At 34.8% G+C, this 22,425-nt stretch overlaps 2 protein-coding genes and 2 non-coding genes across 4 annotated transcripts in view; 3 read left to right on the plus strand and 1 right to left on the minus strand.

Moving 5' to 3' along the window:
• The first annotated feature begins 2,523 nt into the window (after positions 1-2,523).
• On the plus strand, positions 2,524-3,782 carry LOC101900998 (parkin coregulated gene protein homolog). Its single transcript, XM_005176012.3, has 5 exons — positions 2,524-2,706; positions 2,773-2,843; positions 2,908-3,096; positions 3,154-3,344; positions 3,403-3,782. Exons 1-5 carry the CDS (start codon positions 2,626-2,628, stop codon positions 3,690-3,692), a joined length of 822 nt encoding a protein of 273 aa, XP_005176069.2. The 5' UTR covers positions 2,524-2,625; the 3' UTR covers positions 3,693-3,782.
• Positions 3,783-3,920: 138 nt separating this feature from the next.
• LOC101898170 (M-phase inducer phosphatase) overlaps positions 3,921-22,425 on the plus strand; it is a 519,762-nt gene continuing 501,257 nt past the window's right edge. Inside the window, exons 1-2 of the mRNA XM_059119867.1 lie at positions 3,921-4,425; positions 4,548-5,446. Coding sequence (XP_058975850.1) covers positions 4,972-5,446 — 475 coding nt within the window. The 5' untranslated portion in view covers positions 3,921-4,425; positions 4,548-4,971. The remainder of the gene's footprint in view (positions 4,426-4,547; positions 5,447-22,425) is intronic.
• Positions 11,407-11,624, minus strand: LOC131801329 (small nucleolar RNA U3). The gene has a single exon (XR_009341789.1). It is a non-coding gene; the product is annotated as a small nucleolar RNA U3 (small nucleolar RNA).
• Positions 14,533-14,749, plus strand: LOC131801327 (small nucleolar RNA U3). Its single transcript, XR_009341787.1, has one exon. It is a non-coding gene; the product is annotated as a small nucleolar RNA U3 (small nucleolar RNA).

The raw sequence follows: 22,425 nt of genomic DNA on the forward strand, positions 1-22,425 counted from the left end.
TTGCAATTCCATGACAACATTTGATATGAGCAATACAAATTTCGTATTCATAAAGTAGAAATTCCGCACATCGCCTGAACTATTTGGTAAAGGATCTGTATACAGCGAAGTGACACCCACCCACTCGATAATAAATACATCATGACAGCGATGCCATCACTAGACATTGCTTGTCTAGTACTCGGCCTAATATTGTTTTGGAATTGTTAACTTAAAACTTCATAAATATTAATGACACCAGCCGCCAACTTCTCTACAACCGCTGTTCATGGCTGGCACATCAACGCCATCCTTCCAGCGTGGCCATTATAACTGGCCCTTATGCAATGACACCGCACATACTGCATAATGACAAATGTTAGAGTCACGGTGTAGTTGGGTAAGTTACACAGTTTCCAGTGGGAAAGATTTTTTTGGAATCATTGCGATCGGAATTTTTTCAATATCGAATTTGACTCCTGATTGATTTCGCAAACAATTCAATTAATTGTATCTTGTTTCAGGTATTTTTCTACGTTTTTATTTATTATTGTTATTTATTTATTTAGCATCAGTATCCCATCGAAAAGACAAACTTAAAAGAACGGCTTGCAATGCGACACCTTCAAACTGGTTATTGTTGTGACTCAACAACATTGCCGAAAAAACAACATATACCTACCAACACGTATCATAACAACATATCCTCCTGGGTAAACACCGAAATAGTCCTCCCACAACCTTATCACAGTCGACATTAATTATCATTAACCTTGGTGTAATGTGAATTTTCTACATACGCATACTCCAAACACACCCACACACACAAAAACTTCATATACACTTTCCCACAACAACAACGTCAACTATTCCAAAGATAAAGTGCTTCACATTGCGCCTTGATGTGTCATCGAGAAGTGGTAGTGGAACTTTTAATGAAACTCTGCTTTTTTGGCAGGGGGCTATTGCCATTGTGGGACACTGAAAGCAGCCGTGCATCATTGCATGACGTTGATGATGTCTCCTAATTACATCTGACAACAAAATGTCGACAATATGTGACCAGAAATTATTGCTCCAAGAATCTTGATCAAATAAAGCAGCACATCGCATAATTGCTCTGTGAGAGGGAGTAGTAGTTGGTGTTGATGGTGTGGGAGTAGTGTTTGCAGGAGATAATGATGATGGGACAAAGTTTTGATGACTTTCATGTAATGTGAGATACTTATGTCGAGCTCTAAAATTAAAATTTTAAATTGACTTGAGGCCAAAGTTAAATGAGAATTGTTTTTAAAAAAAGTTAAATTATTTATAGAAATAAATTGCATGGATGTTTTTATAATCATGCAACAATAAGGAAGTAAGGCTGGAAATACATAAAGAGCATATTTGGCCGGCTTAAGTCATCGGCTGGCTTCTTCGTAGATGAACAAAGGAGTTTTAGGTTGACCTAGTTCGATTTTGGGCCTAGGCTCCTTTGTTCATTTCCGAAGAAGCCAGCCGATGACTTAAGCCAGCCAGATAAGCGCTTTATGTATTTCCTGCTTAAAACAGCTTCGTAAATCTACTTTAAACTTACTTTCCAATCGTCAATCTCATGCCGCATTTTAAGTTTAACATAATACCAAATGGTTCCATTTTAAAACTTTTTGCAACCTTTAAATTTGAATTTCCAAAAACCCTTTACCTGGAAATACATAAAGAGCATATTTGGCTGGCTTAAGTCATCGGCTGGCTTCTTCGTAGATGAACAAACATGGTAGAAGAATATAGGTAGACGCATACAAACAGCTGCTGGGACAATGAACTGTCAAACCAAATTTAGAATTGAAAATGTTGAATGAAAAGTTATCTAAATTTATAAAAATTGTTGGAAAACGAGTATTATAATATCCTCCGAATGACGTCGTATAAAAAAACATATAAAAATATACTTATATTAGAAAAAAAATTTCAAATTTTGTGACATATCAATGCTCCCAAGCGTTGATGCATCTACCTGTATTTTTCTACCATGTGAACAAAGGAGGTTTAGGTTGACTTAGTTCGATTTTGGCCCTAGGCTCCTTTGTTCATTTCCGAAGAAGACAGCCGATGACTTAATCTAGCCAAATATGCGCTTTATGTATTTCCAGCCTTTGGAACATCTATACTGCACTCCACTCCAATTTCAGAATTCTAGCTTATTCCGTTAATCTAATAAAAAATATTTAATTTTTAGTACATTTAAGTGCTTTTCGTAGCCTTTTAATACGAATTTTCGAAAACCCATCCTTATCACTTGCCTTCGCGTCATGGCTAATAGATATAGAATTTTACGCGGGTCATGAACTTATATTCTTTTTGGGGTCAACGAAGAATATTCAGATATGTTGCAAACGGAACACCTTCTACGGTGGAATATATTGCTCTGTTCCAGAACCTGCAAGAATCTAATAGTTCTTGATATTTTTTTCGATATCATAAAATGAAATTTGTTTGTTTTACATTCCTGCAGTTCTGGAACACTACATACATAAATTACAACTTCACAAATCTAAAATATCAAATTGCCAACTTAATTTTCTGTTCATTCATTTTAGGTAATTTCTTGAAAATCAATTGGAATTTGGAAAAATAAATTGTAATTTGTTTGCCAAAAAGAATATGTGTCCTGAAGTTAAGGAAAGTGTACATCATCTGACGGGAAAGCAATGTCGGGAGCTATTATACATGAGAATGAAAAAGGTAAAACTAATTATTGAAATTTATAAAAAAAACTCAATTAAAAACACTAATTGTTCGCATTTTTAGCCAAAACGCATTGTGCCGGCTTTTACCTATCAAGCTCTGCAAAGCAATACGATCGTGGAACCTCCAAGAAAGTAAATTATGGCACTTTTTTCATACCTAATTTATTTGATATTAATAATCATTATTTTATTCCAGAATTGACCTGTTCAAAAAGCGACCTGTGAAGGAAACATTCTTTAGAGTCTATTTGAGACGTGGTGACATACCGGTGGCCCGGTCTGGCAAAGTATTGCGCAAGAAAAATGCCACTGAATTTCCCTTGAAATGGTTTTGTGCTCCACAAGATTTGGATTATTGTTACTATTTGCCAATATTTGTGGATGGGTAGGATAGCAATTGATAAAAGCCCATATTATAATTAATAGGATACTTCTTTGATAGATTATCCGATAGTGACATTGAAATTCGCCAGTTGGCCCAATATGGCGCAATGGACATGATTGTGAAAGCTCCGCACAAGGTTTTACCGGTATTACCGAAAATGATTTTACCCTTTAAAAGAGCCTTCAACACCAGGGACAAGAGAATTATTATTGCCGCTCTTAAGGTCCTACAGATGATGGTCTTGGTGGGTAAGTTGTAAACTCCTTTCTATCATAATTCCATCTTTATAACATATTTTCCTTGCAGCCCCTTGCGTTGGCCAGGCCTTGGTGCCCTACTATCGTCAACTTTTGGCCGTTTGTAATTTATATAAAAATTTGAATGTAAATTTAGGCAACTTTATTGATCCGGATCGTGAGCGACGCATTGCGGATGTTATTGAGGATACACTGAATGCCTTGGAGAAATGTGGTGGCCCGAATGCCTTCATAAACATCAAGTACATGATACCAACCTATGAGAGCTGTGTTTATCCACTTTGTGATTTAGGAGTAGAAAATTCTCCAGCAGAATCTAGCCACCAAAAGAAATATTGATTTGTTAAATATTTATTTGATTTTTTCTTAAACAAATGTATGTTTTATGATATATAAAATTGCATTTTTCGTACTGCTTTTGACGTTTAACTATCTTTTTTGTTGTTGTCATTTAGTCGACTTTGGAAGCCAACAGAAATGCTCTCATGTCTGAAAGAGTAGGAAACAGAAACAAAATAAAGTATTGTCAACAAACTTTTACGTGTGAAGAGAGAGTGCAACAAATGTCTATATATTTAAGATTTAATTGAATTTTTTGTGTTTTAGCCTAGTAATATTTACACCATGACATGGCCATATAATTATATAATGTAGAATATACTATATTTGTTTACTAATATTTGCACATGTGTTCTTAAATAACGAAAGAATGCTTTATTGTTGAAAACGATTTTCATTTGAACATGGTATTATTTTGCACGTCATTTCAAAAGGTCGCACCTCAGAACGACTCGTTTGCATTTTCTACTTCACTCTCAGTAAAATACAACACTGTACAGAAGAAACGAGAAATAACGGAATAATTTTTGTTTTGCTAGTCAACATTTGTTTATGTGTCAATTTGTAAAATATTAAATAAATTATTTAAAATATTAAGAAAAACCAACAGATAGATAAAATAAGTACCTAAATAAATAGTTATCAACTCTCAATAGGTGTTCTGTGTTAAGTGTTTGTCACGGTTAAATTAAACGAGAGGGAGCTACTGTGATTGGAATTCATTCTCATCTGGGTAAGATTTTTTTGGGCGAAAAATCGTTTTGTAGAAAAATTGCGCCAAAAGTTAAATTCTTGGCCTTCACTTGTCTTTAGCTTTGCCGCTCTAATATCTTATTTCATATTGTGCTATTTCAGACCGTTGCGAACTTTTTTCGAGGCAGAAATTTGTCTTCCTTGGCATTCTCGAGAAACATAACCTAAAATATATTAATCTCGATTGTGAAAAAAATGAAAACATTTCGAACAAAAATGATATGCCATTTACAGATTATATATCACTCAAATCCAGAGACCGATTGAACTTAGTCTAAAGCAGAGGTCACGACTATTGGGAATATTTTCCATTATCCCATTCCAAAACGTCGTTTTTTTGTATTTCGTGTGAATTGTTTTAGTCCATTATCGCTTGTCCCAGTTAACTCATTACTTCGTAACTTTTTCCTGTGAAAGTAAATTACCGAAATTTCTGTGCTCCGTGATTTGTTTGCCCGTTTTAAACGTCGTTCTTTGTATCGTCGCGAGTGTTGTGAAAAAATTTGAATTTTAACTAATATAAACTATGGAAACTGCTTCCTTGGCAAGTAATACCCCAACCACCCATCTAGGCAAAGATGTTGCCTGGAAATCTAATAAACGTTTTTCCGAACGTGAGTGTTCTGATTTGGATGATGATGACACAAGCTCATCATCGTCCAGTGATTTAGTCATGGATCAGGGCCAATCGAAACGTTTTAAGGCAATGATGACCTCATCGACCAGTTCGTCGGATTCGTGTTTTGAGTCGCCAGTGAATTTAAATGCAATGCTACGACAAAAACGTCTCTTTCAACATGAGCCACGTTTTCAGGAGATCCAAGCTCATATGGTTCTCTCTCCAATATCTGAGTTATCAATGAATTTGACTGATACTTCTTTGAATGCTGAAGTCGATCATGGCTTCGAAGATTGTACGACACCTTTGAAACGTTTACGAAATGGTCTGCTTGGTGCTGGTGGCGGCGGTGCTCTAAAGAACTTAAAGGAGCCGGATGAAGGTAAGTACGGTTTTTTTAATTTTTTAATATATATAAAATTATATTTTGATATTGGAATTGATTGGAATATTTTTTTTGTTATATTCGGTTTACCATAAAGTACTGAAGAATGTATGTCCCTAATATCATGGAATATTCTATCATAAACTACCAAGATCTTGTCTTGTTTTGCTATATGTCTTAAGATTCAGCTACATAAAGAGCTTTTCTAAGGCTGGCTTCTTCGTAAAAGAAGAAGTGCTTCAACTGTACGGTCTTTGGCAAGGGAATCTTCAAAATGTTTTCAAAAATCAACGATTCTTGTCCAGAATAGTTGAGTCGTCGAGTTCTTGATGAATATTTAAAAAATTCAATAAACAAAGTGAAATGGTGCGAAAGATGAATGAAATGCCTGGATTTTATTTCAAAAATATGATCTAAACTCTTCAGTCTTTCAATTCCATGGTGAAACTTATTAATATCTTTAATGCGCTTCCCGCAATGTACGTTTGTTCCAATTATAGATTTTGAAAATATTTTGTTTTTATACCCTCCACCATGCATAGTATGGAGGGTTTATTAAGTTTGTCATTCCGTTTGTAACTCATCGAAATACTAATTTTAGACCCAGCAAAGTATATATATTCCTGATCGGAAGTTTTCCCTCCTCCAAAACACAGTAAATTTGATGTTAATTCTAACAAAGATAACATCTATTTTCCAATCGACATTAGAATATCAAAAATGTAGTAGCAATGTGAAATCCAAAGGTTGGCTTACTGTTAGGTAATGAGAAAATGAGATGATAAGATTAAAAACAAATGTGGTTAAATAAATTCGAAACCAAATTATTGAAAGATAATGATGATTTTTTTCTGCTTTTTTCCTATGTTCGAAAATTTTCCATAATATTATAATCATTATAGAGAAATATAACATGTTATTGTGAAATATATACACTGTAGGTGACTTTATCAAGGGATCCATACAATTGTATGGATATGTTTCCAGAAAAATGTGTTCTACATTGGAATTGTTAACCAAGTCGGTTGCTACATTATGTTCATAACGGAAACGTAGGAGAAGTTTTATATAGAAAAGCAATGGATATAAAAAAAAAAAATAATAAGAATTATTTAAAAAATAGGTAATTAATAAAGATGCTTTGGAAAGCCTTACCATCATTTGTAAATGATCGGTATTACGTCCGAAAAACCTACTTTATTTCCCCATCCATTGATTTGTCGATGTCTCTTTCTAAAAAAAAACTTTTACATAAACTCCGAGCTACTGCTGAAATCCTTTCTTCCTATTAACGGATAGATGGCCGTATTGTTTGTCTCAAAATTGCTGGCCAGAACTCCTGTCAACAGCTTTCGACCAGCCTAACTAATTGACGGTTTGACAGTCTCTGAGATCAGGGACTGTGAGCTACTCCTAGTTTGTTAACCAACCATCTCATTCCGTATAATGTTTGTGTCCAGGAACCTATTAAAGTGAATTTAAGTCACGTCGCATGTTGTGGTATTTAAATTGAGTACCTTGAGGTTCTCCTGAATATTGCAATTTATAAAGACGTGCCCATTAAAGCTACCTTTAACGTCTTTAACCAACCCATGATTTTTTTCCAGAATTTTTTTAAAGCTATACAGCCTTGGCTTGGGTGTTATCGTGGGAGTCATCCAAGCCTTTATATGGTTGATAGAACTCCCCCACGCGTGTCAGGATGACCTTATAAGAGAGGTTCAACGATATTAGAGATTAATCCTCTGGATTAACAAGCCTATTTGGCAAGTCTTCAACAGCCTTCGCATTCGGTCACCTATGTTGTCAATCATTACAAAGAAGAATGTCGGCTGACTAGATAAACCAAGATAGGTTTGGTTTAGGATGGTGCAGTCGTCTCAACTCGAATTGTTCGCGAATTGGTAAGAATGGCTGCCCAGTATGCAACTAAGGTGCCCATGCAACAACACCAAGTCTTTTAGCTGTCCCGTCAAAGATACGTAATTTACACCTGGATATCTTTGTCTTAAGTAGCTGAATTTTTGATTTGGATATTGAAGCAGAATTCACTTAGCAGCAATCAGTTTTTCAAAATTGCCCCAGTTTGTCCTTTGTGGGTGTCTGTCCATATGGTTTTAGTTTGCCTCCATAGTTACTGAAGACATGATCAAGATGGGAAATAGACTGCGTCCCACCCGTACCACATGACTCCTTTACCCAATCATGACTTATTTTACCCAAAACGATGTGGTCCAGAATCACGTTCGCAATTTTGTTGCAAAAAATCATTGCTTAGTTGGTTGGGATGTTCGTACGCGTATATCAGCAACACCTTACTTCTACACCGAATTATTTTAGTCATTTTATCCAATGACAATTCTCAAAAACAATAAAATCCGTTAAAACTTCTGTTAAAATCTTAAAAATACCGAATGTAGCTATAATATTAGGGTCTATACGACGACATGAACCTGCGTAGGTAACATTTGTCATGAGCCATTAAAATGTTCAAATGCGAAACTTAAAAAAAATCGGTATAATGTCGATAATAGGCTATAGTATCCATTACGAACTTCAAATTTGAAACAATTCTGGTGAAAAATATCCCTAAAATCATTAAAATTACGAATATCGGGAGGTACCGTTATATGGGGATTTTCGAAGAGGTGGACCTACACAGACAATTTTCTGTCTTAGGCTGTAGAATCCATTATGAACTTTAAATACCAAATTTGAAACTATTCCGGTGAAAAATGTCGCTAAAATCATCAAAATACCGAATATCAGGAGGTACAGTTATATGGGGGCTATACCAAAACGTGGACCTACATGGCCCATTTTCAATACCAAAAGTCCTGCAGACATAAATAACATACATTTTATCAATCTACTTCAATTCGTTCGGAAAATAGAGTGATTTCCACAGACGGATAGACGGACGGACATCGCTAAATGGACATAGAATTTTATGATGATTAAAATATATATACTTTGTGAGGTCTAAAATGTGTTTTTCGGGATGTTACAAACGGAATGACAAACTTAATATAACCTCCTTACTATGGTGGGGGGTATAAAAATACATAAAACTTATTTAATTTTAAATATGTATTCCAAAAATATAAACAATTAACAAATGCATCGTAATTTAAATGACAAAATATAAATATCCCAAAGAACAATGTGAACATGACGGTCTTTTCATCTTTTGGCTGCTGCCAGTCGCCTTCGTATCGCACAGCCATCAATATGTTAGTTTTCGGTAGAAAACCATTTTATTGTTACATGTTTATTGTAATTCTGATGATCACAAGTTATTCAATTGATTAAGTTTATGGTGCAAAACAACAACAATGCTTGAGATATGACGACCGAGTAAGTTTTATATTTCTATAAAATGTTGTTACTATATTACTAATATTTAAATTGTATATTTATTACTACAGTGTAAACAACATTCGGATTGCTGTTCGGAGCTATGTGGCACTGAACTCAGATGTGAAAACAAATTATTAAGGGAATTAATTGCGAAAATGTTTCCTTCTACCGAAAGCAGCCGCATTTATGTCAATTCAAGAAAAGATACAATCTATTTTCCAATAAATGAGGATGAGAATGAAACAAGTCTAAAAATATAAAACTTCCAACAAAATCCGAACATTTGCGAAATTGTTGCCAGAAAATAATGATTTGTTTCTCCCAATTTCCTTGCGGTCGAAATGGCATAGCAAACTTTTGTGATAGAGTAAAATATATTTTATTAGCTGTTTGTGGGCATTATATCGATTATAGGTGGGCAGCCGGTTGAAAGAGTGCCATAACTATTGACTTTGCACATGCGATTGGATCATTGATTACCTGTTCCTATCCTAGAGATTTTTTTATTCTTTAATTTTTAAATTTTGAACAGCTCATTTCTTCGACCAAAAAGTGCCACTACTGAAATTGTTTATAATCGTTTCAGTTCTGGATATTTCTGACATATATAAATTAATTCGATTTTATTTTAGATTTTTGCAAACGCTAGAATTAAGTCTGTAACATTTGGTTCAGATTTTGCCATACCTTCTATATGTATTTATGTTTAAGGCTGGAAATACATAAAGCGCATATTTGGCTGGCTTAAGTCATCGGCTGGCTTCTTCGTAAATGAACAAAGGAGTTTTAGGTTGATCCAGTTCGATTTTGGCACTAGGCTCCTTTGTTCATTTCCGAAGAAGCCAGCCGATGACTTAAGGCAACCAAATAAGCGCTTTATGTATTCCCAGCTTAAGACTTCCCAATGCCTTGATATGTCACCTACTTCTGGGAAATATTTTCAAAATCAATTTGATGCTAATAATGCGTCCCTTCTCAAAAATAAATTTGGGATAACGCTCACAAATTCAAAGTAGTGTGTAAATTTTTCCAATGATACGTACAGCTATTACAGGAATTATATATTATTATACCCTCCACCTTAAAAAGAAGGCTAAATTAACTTTGTCATTTCGTTTGTAACATCCCTAAATATTCGTCGTAGACACCACAAAGTATATATATTCATAATCAGAATGAAATTCTAAGTCGATTTAAGTCCATCTGTATGTCTGTCGGTCTGTTAAAATCACGATACAGCCCACATTATTTAACGTAGAGCTTCAAAACTTGGTAGAAAAATTTGTATTGTGTTTAGGATGGTTGGCATTGAAAATGAGATATATCGGTCTACGTTTTGATATAGCCGCCATATAATCTACCTCCCGATATACGGTATATGGATGATTTTCGCCACATTTTTTTTACCGATTTTTCCAAAAATTGGTATCTGTAGGTCATAATAGGTTCTAGCTCCACTGTATGCATAGTTCCACGTTTTTGTACAGCTCCTATATAACGGTACCTCTCGATATTCGGTATTCTGAAGATTTTTGCCACATTTTTTCACGGATCTGTCCAAAAATTGGTATTTGTAGTTCATAATGGATTCTAGCCCCGGTGGCGGCACAATGTATATATAGGTCCACGTTTTGGTATAGCCGCCATACAACGATAACTCCCGATATTCGGTATTTTGATGATTTTCCCCACATTTTTTTCCCGGATTTGTCTAAAAATTGGTATTTGTAAGTCCGGTGGCGAAACATTTAATGTATAGATCTATGTTGTCGTATTGCCCCCATATAACGGTACCTATATACCTCGATATTCAATATTTTGATGATTTTTGCCATATTTTTCTACGGATTTGTCCTAAAATTTGTAGTTTCCAATGGTTTCTAGCTCCGGTGGCGTAACATTGTATACATAGGTCCACGTTTTTGTATAGCCCCCACACAATCGTACCACCGGTTATTCAGTATTTTTACGATTTTTGCCACATTTTTCCACGGATTTGTCAAAAAATTGGTATTTGTAGTTCATAATGGGTTCTAGCTTCGGTGGCAACATTAAATATTTAGGTCCACGTTTTCCTATAGCGCACATATAACGATACCACAGAATTTCGGTATTTTGATAATCCTAGTCACATTTACCTACGAAATTATTTCAATGTTGCTATTAAGAAGATTTGGTAGATTACAATCCTTGAAGTTTAAAATTGTCTATGGACGTTCCCGTTTTGGTATGACTCCCATATAACGGCCTCATCCACTTTACGGTTTTTTAAAAGTTCTACAGCATTACTGGTATTTGTAGTTTAAAGTGGAATACTTTAAATTTAGATGCTTTTATATAAAAATGTTTTCTTTACCCGCAAGTGGAGGGTTCGGCTGTGCCGAACTTAATGTTTTTACTTGTTTAAATTCTTCTGCAGGAACGCTGGCAAAAGCTTTCATCCAGAGCTACGTGAAATCATATAACAATATTGTTTTAGAGAAAACAATAAATTCATTTTGCAAAAATGCCTCGTGTGTTAGAACATCTTGCCATTCCTAACTCATATCATTATCTTCATTGTTAATAGCTTCAAATTGATTAAATTAAAGAGAACAACCACTCAGAAGTCGTTCTATCCGTTTGAATCGAGCGATCATCGAAGAAACAATGCCATCGACGGAACTCCGAAGAAATCCCAAAAGAATGGCAAAGTTCAAAACCTCACGCTACAGATAGAACGATGTACCTCCTCATCGCAGGTTGATGGTTTTCCATTTTGCAATGAAAGTAATTGAAGACTGACTACAGAAATGATCCTGTGAAGTATAGTCTTAATTTTTCAACGCCAAAGGTGAATGTTATTAGTATCGGACAATATGAAGTGAATGAGAATTAAAAATATAACGCAAATCAAAAGAAACCATTGAAATACACAAAATGAATACAAATGAGCGATGTTGTTGGCAAACTGGGTCTATGTTTGGCGAGCTGTTGAATGTGTTGTTGTAATGTGTTTTATTTTTCAGATAACCAGACGCCAGAACAGCATAACAACCCTCAGAATAAGTGCTTGTAGAGTTGTTGCTATTTACTCATACCCGCTTGTTCCAAAAATATCGAATGTGTGTTATTATTAGACACAGTGGCACAAAAATAAAAAACCGAAAAGAAAAATATTGAAAAATAGTAGAGGCTAGTATGGAGCCTACAAAATCAGCGTATTAGGAATGGAAATCAGAAATTAGGGCAGAACTGGAAAAGCACCATTGGTACCACAACTGAATGGGGATTGAAATATATTTCATTGAAATGTGACTACAGCCTAAATACTGAAGTGGAATACTAAATATATTTTAAGCAAAGAGAACCCAACCAAGTTGATTAAAAATTGTTCTAAAGTTCTTGGCAAATTACAAATAATTTGTCTGGTTGCTTAAATCCGCTTCAATTCAAATCGAAATAAACGCTATTTGGGGGGCTATGCAAAACAGTGAACCCAATATGAATATTTTTGAAGAGATTCTATCCTAAATTTTATAATTATTGCTTACTCGTTTACGTTGAAATATCCAAAATACCGAAAATCAAGAAGTACCAATATATGGGCCTACACTTAAAGAGGACCGGTATGATGTACTATTTGCAATATCAATTATAGAGTACATATTTCGGCTCTGAAGGGCTTAATAGTCAAATCGCATAAAATTTTTATATTGGAGTTATATATTTAATTTTTATTTTTTTTTTAATTTTATTGAATGTCAATGAAATCGTCACACGCTGCCAGAATGTTGCTCTGCGGTATTTTGGCCCATTCCCGGCGAAGCGTTTGCTTGGGGTGATCGACACTTTGGTATTTTTTAGTACCAACCTTGCTTTCCAAAATACTCCGGACACAATAGTCCAAGGGATTGGTATCCGGAGATTTTGGTGGCCAGTGTGCGCTGGAAATGAAGCGAGGAACCTTATTTTGTAGCCATTCTTGGGTGGTCTGCGGGCAAAGTGTTTGCGTGCCCAGAATATTTTCGCGATAATATTTGAGATGTTTTCTCATCGGAGAAAACCAAATTCGGCGGTTCATCACTTTCGGCCAAGCGAAGCAACTCTTTAGCTCTTTTGAGTCTAGTTTCTTTATGTTACGATGTAAGTTCTTCCACTTTTTGGAATTTCAATGGTTTTACCCAGAGCTCATTTTTCAATATTTGCAGAATGGAATGTTGCGATATGTTCAGCTCACGAGCCATTTTTCGGCCACTGCAACGCGGGTTTCGGTCAAGTCGCTTCTTTACTTTTCGAACCATTTCTGCTGATGTTGCTGTTTTCTTTCGTCCAATTTCTTGACGTCGAGCTACGCTGCACATTTAAATGCTGGAGTGCTCTAATGATAGCCACTTGTGGTTTTCCAGCCGAATATAGAGAAATCACGCTTGAATTCCATCACGAAAATTTTTTTTCGTGGAAAATTCTCACCAAAATGCTTTGTACGCTTGTAAACAATATAATTAGCTGTCACTGGAACAATTTTAACAGCTGTCGGACGATTGGCTTAGAAATGACAGCAGTCTGAATTTGGATGCAGTTTTTTTTCACATCACCCTGTAGTTATATCTGGACAGTTTTTTTCCAGATGTGATGGGCTTGCCTCCATACTGCCGGTATTTCAAAATTCATCCTATGTATATGAGAACTATATCTAAATCTGAAACGACTTCAACCGATTTCAAAAGGTTTTTCTTTGGGCCAAACAATTGAACTGTAAAAATTTTTGGCTCAATCGCATAATAAGTACAGCCTTGTAATATGCTTGGACTGAGAAACAGGGCATTGATATATCGATTCAGAATATGATTCTATGCAGATCAGCAAAGGTAGCGTAGGTCTATCTTTAAATACAAATGTAGCGTATGGTATAATATACGGTGCAAGTATAACACAAAATTCTGCCCTTTTTAACCACTGTAATATTTGAAGAATACTGACACAACAAAAGTAATTTAATTTTACAGTCGAATCCGCTTTACGGCAAATTTGTGTGAATATGTCATTTCGGGATAATATCACTTTGGTCCATATAAAATATTCTACAATAGTTTCAAATTTCTGAAATAAAAATTAATAAAATTAAACTATTATGTGACCCAAGTTTGCAGTATTAAATTTGGTTACACGCTAAGACTCCGCTCCAATCCATAATTGGGCCACATTTATTAAAATGTCGTTCAAACTTTTCTTCAGCCTGAGATATTGAAAGGCTTATTTTTATTGTTTATTTTAATTTGATATTAAAAAGCATATATTTTTAAGCAAAAGCAACCGAGTCATCATTACCAAATTTATTTTCTGATGTATTCTGTATGTGGAGCCGACTGTAGCTGTAGCAGACAAGCATACTAAAGTCTATCGCCCATAATAAATTATTCACAACAACAACAACTGATTGCTTATTCGGGGTTGTTCGGTGTGTTTGCTTATCAGAACAAAAGACCCACAAAGCAACAACAACAAGAATACGTCAACCAACCTAACAACAATGAATACCTCAACCAACCCAACAACAATGAATACAAATAATCCCCATTGAAATAAAAAAAATCACGAAACACAAAAACGTACATTTTTGTTTGAGAATTTGAGATTCAGTTTTCTTTTTTGTTATTTTCATATTTACTTCTTCTGTTATAATTCTCATTCACTTTATATTGTCGAATACTAATAATGTTCACTTTTGGTGTTGAAAAATTAAGACTATACTTCACAGGATCATTTCTGTAGTCAGTCTTCAATTACTTTCATTGCAAAATGGAAAACCATCAACCTGCGATGAGGAGGTACATCGTTCTATCTGTAGCGTGAGGTTTTGAACTTTGCCATTCTTTTGGGTTTCTTCGGAATTCCATCGATGGCATTGTTTCTTCGATGATCGCTCGATTTAAACGGATAGAACGACTTCTGAGTGGTTGTTCTTTTTAATTTAATCAATTTGAAGACATTTTTGGAACGTGGAACTGTTGGCGAAGGCAATTTAACAGCTCTAATCTAAAAAAAATGTTTTTAGCGACTTCTGTGTGGTGTTCTCTTTAATTTAATCAATTTGAAAATATTTTAGGGAAATTAAACTGCTGGTGAATGAAAATAGGTAGGCTGATTAAAAATGTGTTCTAGCAGCAGCACATGAGTAAAAAACGAGATTATTTATTAGACATCAAAAATTCTATTTTTCTTTGTATTTATCCATTCATTTCAATAATTTGAAACTTGGATGCTGCCCAAAATTATTAATAAAGCGAATTATTAATTTTAATTTTATTATATTTGATGTTTTAAAAGACTTGAAGAAATGGGACTGGAGAGCGAGGTCTGACTTTTGAGCAGTGCTGTTCTAGAGCACCAGCAAAGTGGTCCTTCTTTAAAGCGCGAACAGAGTGAATATCAAATAGTATCATTTTGTGACACAAATATGCCACTTTTTATACCCTCCGCCATATGGCTACAGAGGGTATATATTATATGATACGAACAAATCCGTTTCAGGACATTTTGAGTCGCTCTAGCGATGTCTGTCCGTCTGTCTGGTTTGGTCCAAAACCTGGTTCATCGTAATATTATTATCAAACTTAGTTCGAGCTCGGAGATTGGCAATATCGGTCCATTCCTTCTGGTAACTCCCCCCAAAGGGTTGAAATTTTCAAAAAAAAAAATATATTTTTTTTATTGCACAAAAGGAGGAAGAATAATTCGAAATTGCTCCAACTTTGCAACTACTAATATTTGAATCAGTGCTAGGTCAGATACGAAAATGGACAATATAGGTCCACTATATCAAGTACCCTCCCGACCAAGGGCCAACATTTTATTATAACTCTTATTGTCTGCAAATTACATACACATCACAATATTTGTATTAAGCCAAGGTTTAGTGAGAAAATGGAATATACTTCTTCTGGTACCTCCCACACAAAGGGTCAACATTTTGAATATTCATGAAGCTCATAAAACGCGAAATTAACTTCAGATTTTATTTAGACTTGGCACGTCTCAATATTTCCATAAACACAAGATCTGATATAAAGATGGAAGAGATCGGGACATTTCTTCTGGTACCTCCCCCACAGAGGGTTCAAGATTTTGAAAAACAAAACGCTCAAAGAAAGCGAAATAAGCATCTAACTCCCTTCAAATTTCACACACACACACACATATTTTTGCTAACAACACTATCTGTTGTGAAGATGATATATATCTGCCAACCCTTTCTGGTACCTCACCCACAAAGCGTCACAATTTTCAATATGTTTGTCTGTCATAACTTCCGAAACAAGGCGTGCTCTATCTAAATATTTCTCCCAACCAGAAACCTAAGATGTATATGGAATTTATGGTTTCGCATAGAATTGGATATAAATGTTCGATTTTCTTGTAATTTTCCCATACCAATATTTTTATCTGAACTCGATCTATGTTTGATAGAAATCTCACGATACATAAAACTTCGATTAATTCTCATACTAAGTATCAAAGTGAGCCCAGACAGACATTTTTGCCGTATCAAATATTATTGGATCCAAGTTGCTGTAAGGTGTGGCTAGGACCTTGAAAACAGATGAAATTGGAATGTGGGTATTTCTATTCTCAGAGATTCTAAGCTGCAAATGCTTTTAAAAAATGTAGTTGAAAATCAAGAGGTGCCGCTAAGGTGGGTGCTATACTAACTAGAAGGCTTACATTAGAAATGCCTGCAGGCCTCAATCGTCCCTGAAAGCTTTAATCGTCACCTTTCGTATTTTTTTGCAGCGAGAGAAATTTTGAGATGTAAAGTACCTCAAAATGAAAATTCTAATCTAACTCTTCAAAATACTGTTCTTATACAAATATGTTCAAAGGTTGGTCCATATAGTCAGTTTCCAATACCAATTTCCTAGCCATAATACATAGATTTACTATTGAATGGTGATTAAAAATGTATTTATGTATTTTATTGGATCCATGACGAAGTGAGAAAATAGCATGCCCTACATCGTATATATGGCATATTTATTTTTATGAGGGAAACTGTTTTGTTTACCACAACCACAATCCTCATCAGTCTCCGATTGCGTAATGTCAATAATATTAATATCACTTTTATGTCATTACGTTTTACGATTATCTTTACAATACCTTAATTATCACTTTCTCATTTATTATTAACCTTCAAAATTACAAAAATATATGCATTTATGCCATAACACCCTTCAAAAATGGAAAACAAAAGAAATTCACAATACACTCAATGTCAAATAAAGTAGGCCTTACCCTCATGAATTGCAATTCACTTTTATTTTCGAATTGATGAAAGCGTATTGGGTAGTAGACCGTATCATTATATAGATATTACGAATCATTCGCCTTTTGTAGTTTAGGCTTCGTCGGACAGCTGCCAACATGGTTATGTTAAAAACTCTATCACTAATTTTTCTCTATTTATTGGGGTTAATTTTAATCCAAACAACTGATGCTGTTCCCATTGATGAAGCTCCCCAATGTGTTCCTCGTGGTGGTTATGTAAGTAAACATCTGATTTATTTATTATTCATTTTTAATTGTTCTTAATTTTTTTCTCTCTTCTTGAATATAGTGCCAACACCAATGGGAATGCTGTTCGAAGAGATGTCTCAGCTATTCATATCGATGTGTCGGAGAACCGGCTGGACATCACATTAAGGATATTGAAATTCAAACCAAGAATCCAAATGTTAAATTAAAACTAAAGGGGCCTTTTCTTGTTTCGGAATAACATGCATGTAGGTTATTTGAAATAAAAAGGTGATTTTATTTTTTTCCTGGTTATTGGTTTAAAAATTTATATGTCCGTGAAGATAAATTGTAGTACTAACCACTTGCAATTTGCGTTGGTGCACAACAGGTTAATTGAATAATAGATTCTTACCATTAGTTATTATTTTTACCAACATTTGATGTCTTAAGAAAGTATTAAGTAGAAAGGGTTCTCAAAATTTATTTTATAAAAAAAAAAAAAATCTATGATAGATGCCTTTAGTTAGAAAATCGAAAATATAAATTCGAAAATTAGAAATCATATGGGAATACAAGGCGTATATATTGTACTTACCGAGAGCCTTCATGTGAGCCGCTTCTCAATAAAGCTATCTTCCAGAGTTTTTTGTGCAGTTCAGCATTTTCCATGCAGTTCTTCTACCACCAACACTACTTTCCATGTTTTTACCAAAGTGTTTCTAGTTCCTTTATGCCTAGAAGAGGTTTTCTCTTCTTCCTTTCTTTTCGTAACTTCCATTACAGAAAGTAGGATATATAAAATTTGTCATTTCTTTTGTAATATCTCTGAAAATTTGTCGAAAGATTTCTAAGACGATTTAATAATGCCCGCCTGTCTGTTGATATTGAGGGTCAATCCATATTATTAAACATTGAGCTTCGTCATAATAGTTTGATATGTGTTTAGGATGATTCGTACTAAATATTCGATATATCGGTCCTGGTTTCCGAATGGTCTCCATTTTGTTCCCCTTTTTTAAGGGAATTGTTTAAAATTCTCAATACTGAATCGTAATTGGTTCTACCTCCTGTAGCACGTTTACGTTTTCCGTTTGTTATTTGATGTTCGGACCTCGTTTTTTATAGTCCAATATAATCATTCCTCCCGATATTCGATGTTCTGATCATATTGGCCTCATTTTTATACCCTACACCACAAGGTGGTCAGGGTATTATGTCTTTGTGCATTTGTTTGTAACAGGCAAAAGGAAACGAGAAATACCCATAGTTCCTTTTGATGATCTGAATAGAATCACATTCTGAGTCGATTTATGCATACACGGACATGCATAAATCGACTCATGTATTTTTGTAAACAAAGTACAGTTCGCATTTATTGCCCTATCCAGATGAAATTTTGCACAAATCATTTTTTGACCCAAGGACTTCTGAAATTGGAGATAATCGGTCAAAATTTAGATATAGCTCCCATATATACCTTCGTCCGATTTGCTTTTTATTGTGCACCTATCGTCTAATATTTGTCCAAATGGGATGGCATTTGGTACTTAAGACCGAATTGAGTCTAGAAGCTAGTATATCAAATTTGGTGAAGATCGGTTCAAATATAGCTATAGCTTCCATATATACTGTTCATCCGATTTGTTATATTTGTTACCCACAGCCGTAATATGCACTCCGTAACAACGATATTCAGGGAAATATATCAAATACAGCTCAGAAAAACCTTTGCCAAATTTTATTGAAATCGATTCCGATTTGGATATAGCTCCCATATATATCTTTATCCGATTTCAAATTAATTGTGCACCAAATGGGCAATACAAGTGCAATTGTCAGCGTGAAAGGGTCATTAACTCTTAAGCTGCAAGTACATAAGAAGCTTGAAGTCATGACTAGGCATATTTTGTGACATTTCACAAAGGGAGTACAGAGTCGCAATAAAATCCTGCCGTCGTTGTCCATTATAACTTGACATTAATATGCCTAGCCTTGACTTCAAGCTTTTTATGTACTTGCACCCTTATAGTTGAGTCGAAGGATATTACTTATTTTTAAAAATAATATTTTTTTCTTTTGATTGCTTTAAATATGGAAATCAATCAAGAAATTAATTAAAAGTCTTAAAACAAAATAAGAGAGAAATATGAGTGTAACTTCACGAGGAATAAGAATTTTATTTTTATCTCCTTTATTCCCAAATTTGCCAAATAATAAATCGTAAATCGCCAAAGGCGAAATATGAATTTTGTGGAGAATTCGAGAGCATTTATGTAATCAATTGTTTTGAATATGAAAGGAATGCTACGTACGCTAAGTCTTTTACATATAAGAGTACTATTCTTAAATCTGCTATGCAATAATTCGTTAAATATACAAACATTATTTAGACCCCTCTCACGTGTTGAGGGATTTACTGATACGGACGGATATCGACTTTACTTTACTTTTACAACGTTGTTCCATTTTTTGGCTGTCCATAAATTGTTCTCCAGCAAAGAGAGGAAAACGATATCGGCAAATAATAATTCCTAGAAAGTGCCTGCTACTTCGTCACCTTAAAATTTAGATTCTTCCCAACAGTTCGTTTTGGGCCTTCTAGTACCCAAAATTCAAAATTTACTCAGTTTGACAAAATTGTATACCCTCAGTAATAGGCTACAGAGTGTATACAACATTTGACATGGCCAAAACGTGCCTCATAAAAAAAATGTTTTAAGATTCAAGGTCTCTTTGGACCAAATCAGTTTCAGGACATTTAAGGTCGATCTAGGGGTGTCCGTCATGATAACTCTCGAAGGGAATATTCGATTTGATCTAAACCAGGTGCATCTTAATATTATTGTCCGCCTTAGATGGAGTTCGCAGATGGATAACATCGGACCACTCCTTCTGGTACCTCCGTCACCAAAGATCGAAATTTACAAAGAAAATATTTTCCTCATAAAAAGAGTAAGCATCATTCGAATTTGTTTAAACTTTGAAAATTCCAATATTTTTGTCATTGCTAGGTTGGGTGTGAAAATTGACATTATGAGGCCAGTTCTTCAAGTACCTCCCCCCACAAAGGGTCTTTCGACCCTTTTGAATCATTATAACTCTTTATAAAATGTTAAATAAGAGTCCGATTTTATTCAAATATAACACATCCCAATATTTTTATCAACACAAGATTGGGTGTAAATATGAGACATGTAGCATCACTCCTTCTAGTACCTCCCCCACAAAGGGTTTAAATTTGGAATAATTATATCTCTCATAAAATGCGAAACATTTCAGCGATTATTTTCAAACTTGGTTTATCTAAAGATTTCTCTCAACCTGAGATCTGATGTGAATGTGGAATTTATCGGTCACCTCTCTCGCTTTTGCCGACAGATGTATAATCTTAGCCAATGTTCGATTATTTAAAAATATTTTGATGTTGTTAGGCATATGGCTGAGGGTATATCTGGTAAAAAAGTTGTAAGTTCGGCCGAATTATGAATACCCTCTACCATTTGGAACGAATTTGGCAATTTTCAAAAGAATAAAATCCGTTAAAAGGTTAAAATCTGTTAAAATCTTTAATATATCGAACATAGCTGTTATATTATGGTCATAAGCCATTACAATATTCAAATGCGAAACTTGAAAAAAAAAATTGGTGAATAATGTCGCTAAAATTGTCAAAATACCGAATATCGGGATTTACCGTTATATAGGGGCTATACGAAGACGTGGACCTGCACAGGCAATTTTCTGTCATAGGCTGTAGCATCCATTACGAACTTCAAATAGCAAATTTGAAACTGTTTAGGTGAATAATGTCGCTTAAATCACCAAAGTACCGAAAATAGGGAGATACCGTTTAATGGGGGCTATACCAAAACGTGGACCTGCACTGACAATTTTCTGTCATAGACTGTAGTATCCATTACGAACTTTAAATACCAAATTTGAAACAATTCCGGTGAATAATGTCGCATAAATCACCAAAATACCGAAAATAGGGAAATACCGTTTAATGGGGGCTATACCAAAACCTGGACCTGCACTGACAATTTTCTGTCATAGACTGTAGTATCCATTACGAACTTCAAATACCAAATTTGAAACATTTCCGGTGAATAATGTCGCTAAGATCATCTAAATACCGAATATCGGGAGGTACCGTTGTTTTGGGGCTGTACGAAGACGTGGACCTGCACAAACAATTCTCTGTCATAGGATGTGGTATCTATTACGAACTTCAAATACCAAATTTGAAACAATTCCGGTGAATAATGTCGCTAAAATCATCAAAATACCGAATATCGGGAGGTACCGTCATATTGAGGCTATACGAAGTCGTGGACCAGCACAGACAATTTTTAGTCTTAGGCTTTAGCATCCATACCAAGTTTTAAACATTTCCGGTGAATAATGTCGCTTAAATCACCAAAATACCAAAAATAGGGAGATACCATTATATGGGGGCTATACCAAAACGTGCACTTAAATGGTCCATTTTCAATCCCAAAAGTCCTGCAGACATAATAAACATTTGAGTAACATTTTATCAACCTATTTCATTGCGTTCGGAAGCTAGAGTAATTTCCACAGACAGTTGGACATCGTTAAATCGCCTCAAAATGTCCTGAAACGGATTTGGTCCAAAGAGACCTAGGGTTTGAAATCTTTTTGGCCGTATCTAATGATATATCCCATTTCTAGCCAAATGGCTGAGGGTATAAAAAGTATAGATCACTTCAAAACAACTCCGACAGTATGATGTTAGTATTTAAAGCAATCAACAGTTATGACTAGGTTTTTGCGGCGACTAATAGCACCGGGGCCCTTGGCATTGTACAATAAAACACAGATATAAGTATTTTTCAAGTTTCCCATTACAATTCAATGAATTTTCAAATGCTACGAAAAATTGAAAATCATTTTCATTTCTTTATAGCTTTATTGGTTGTAGCATTTCTACTTTCTCCATATTCTATTCTTGGGGTTAAAAACTTCCGAAACCAAATTTTGTAACCATTGTGGTGGATCGGTTTCACCTTGTTGAGATTCATTGGCTGGATGATTAGGCTCCTCATTTGGTTGGGTGTTACCTACACTTTGCTCCCCATTACTACTTGCATTCTCTT

Source organism: Musca domestica, unplaced genomic scaffold (assembly GCF_030504385.1).
Source record: "Musca domestica strain aabys unplaced genomic scaffold, Musca_domestica.polishedcontigs.V.1.1 153, whole genome shotgun sequence".
NCBI lineage: Eukaryota > Metazoa > Arthropoda > Insecta > Diptera > Muscidae > Musca > Musca domestica.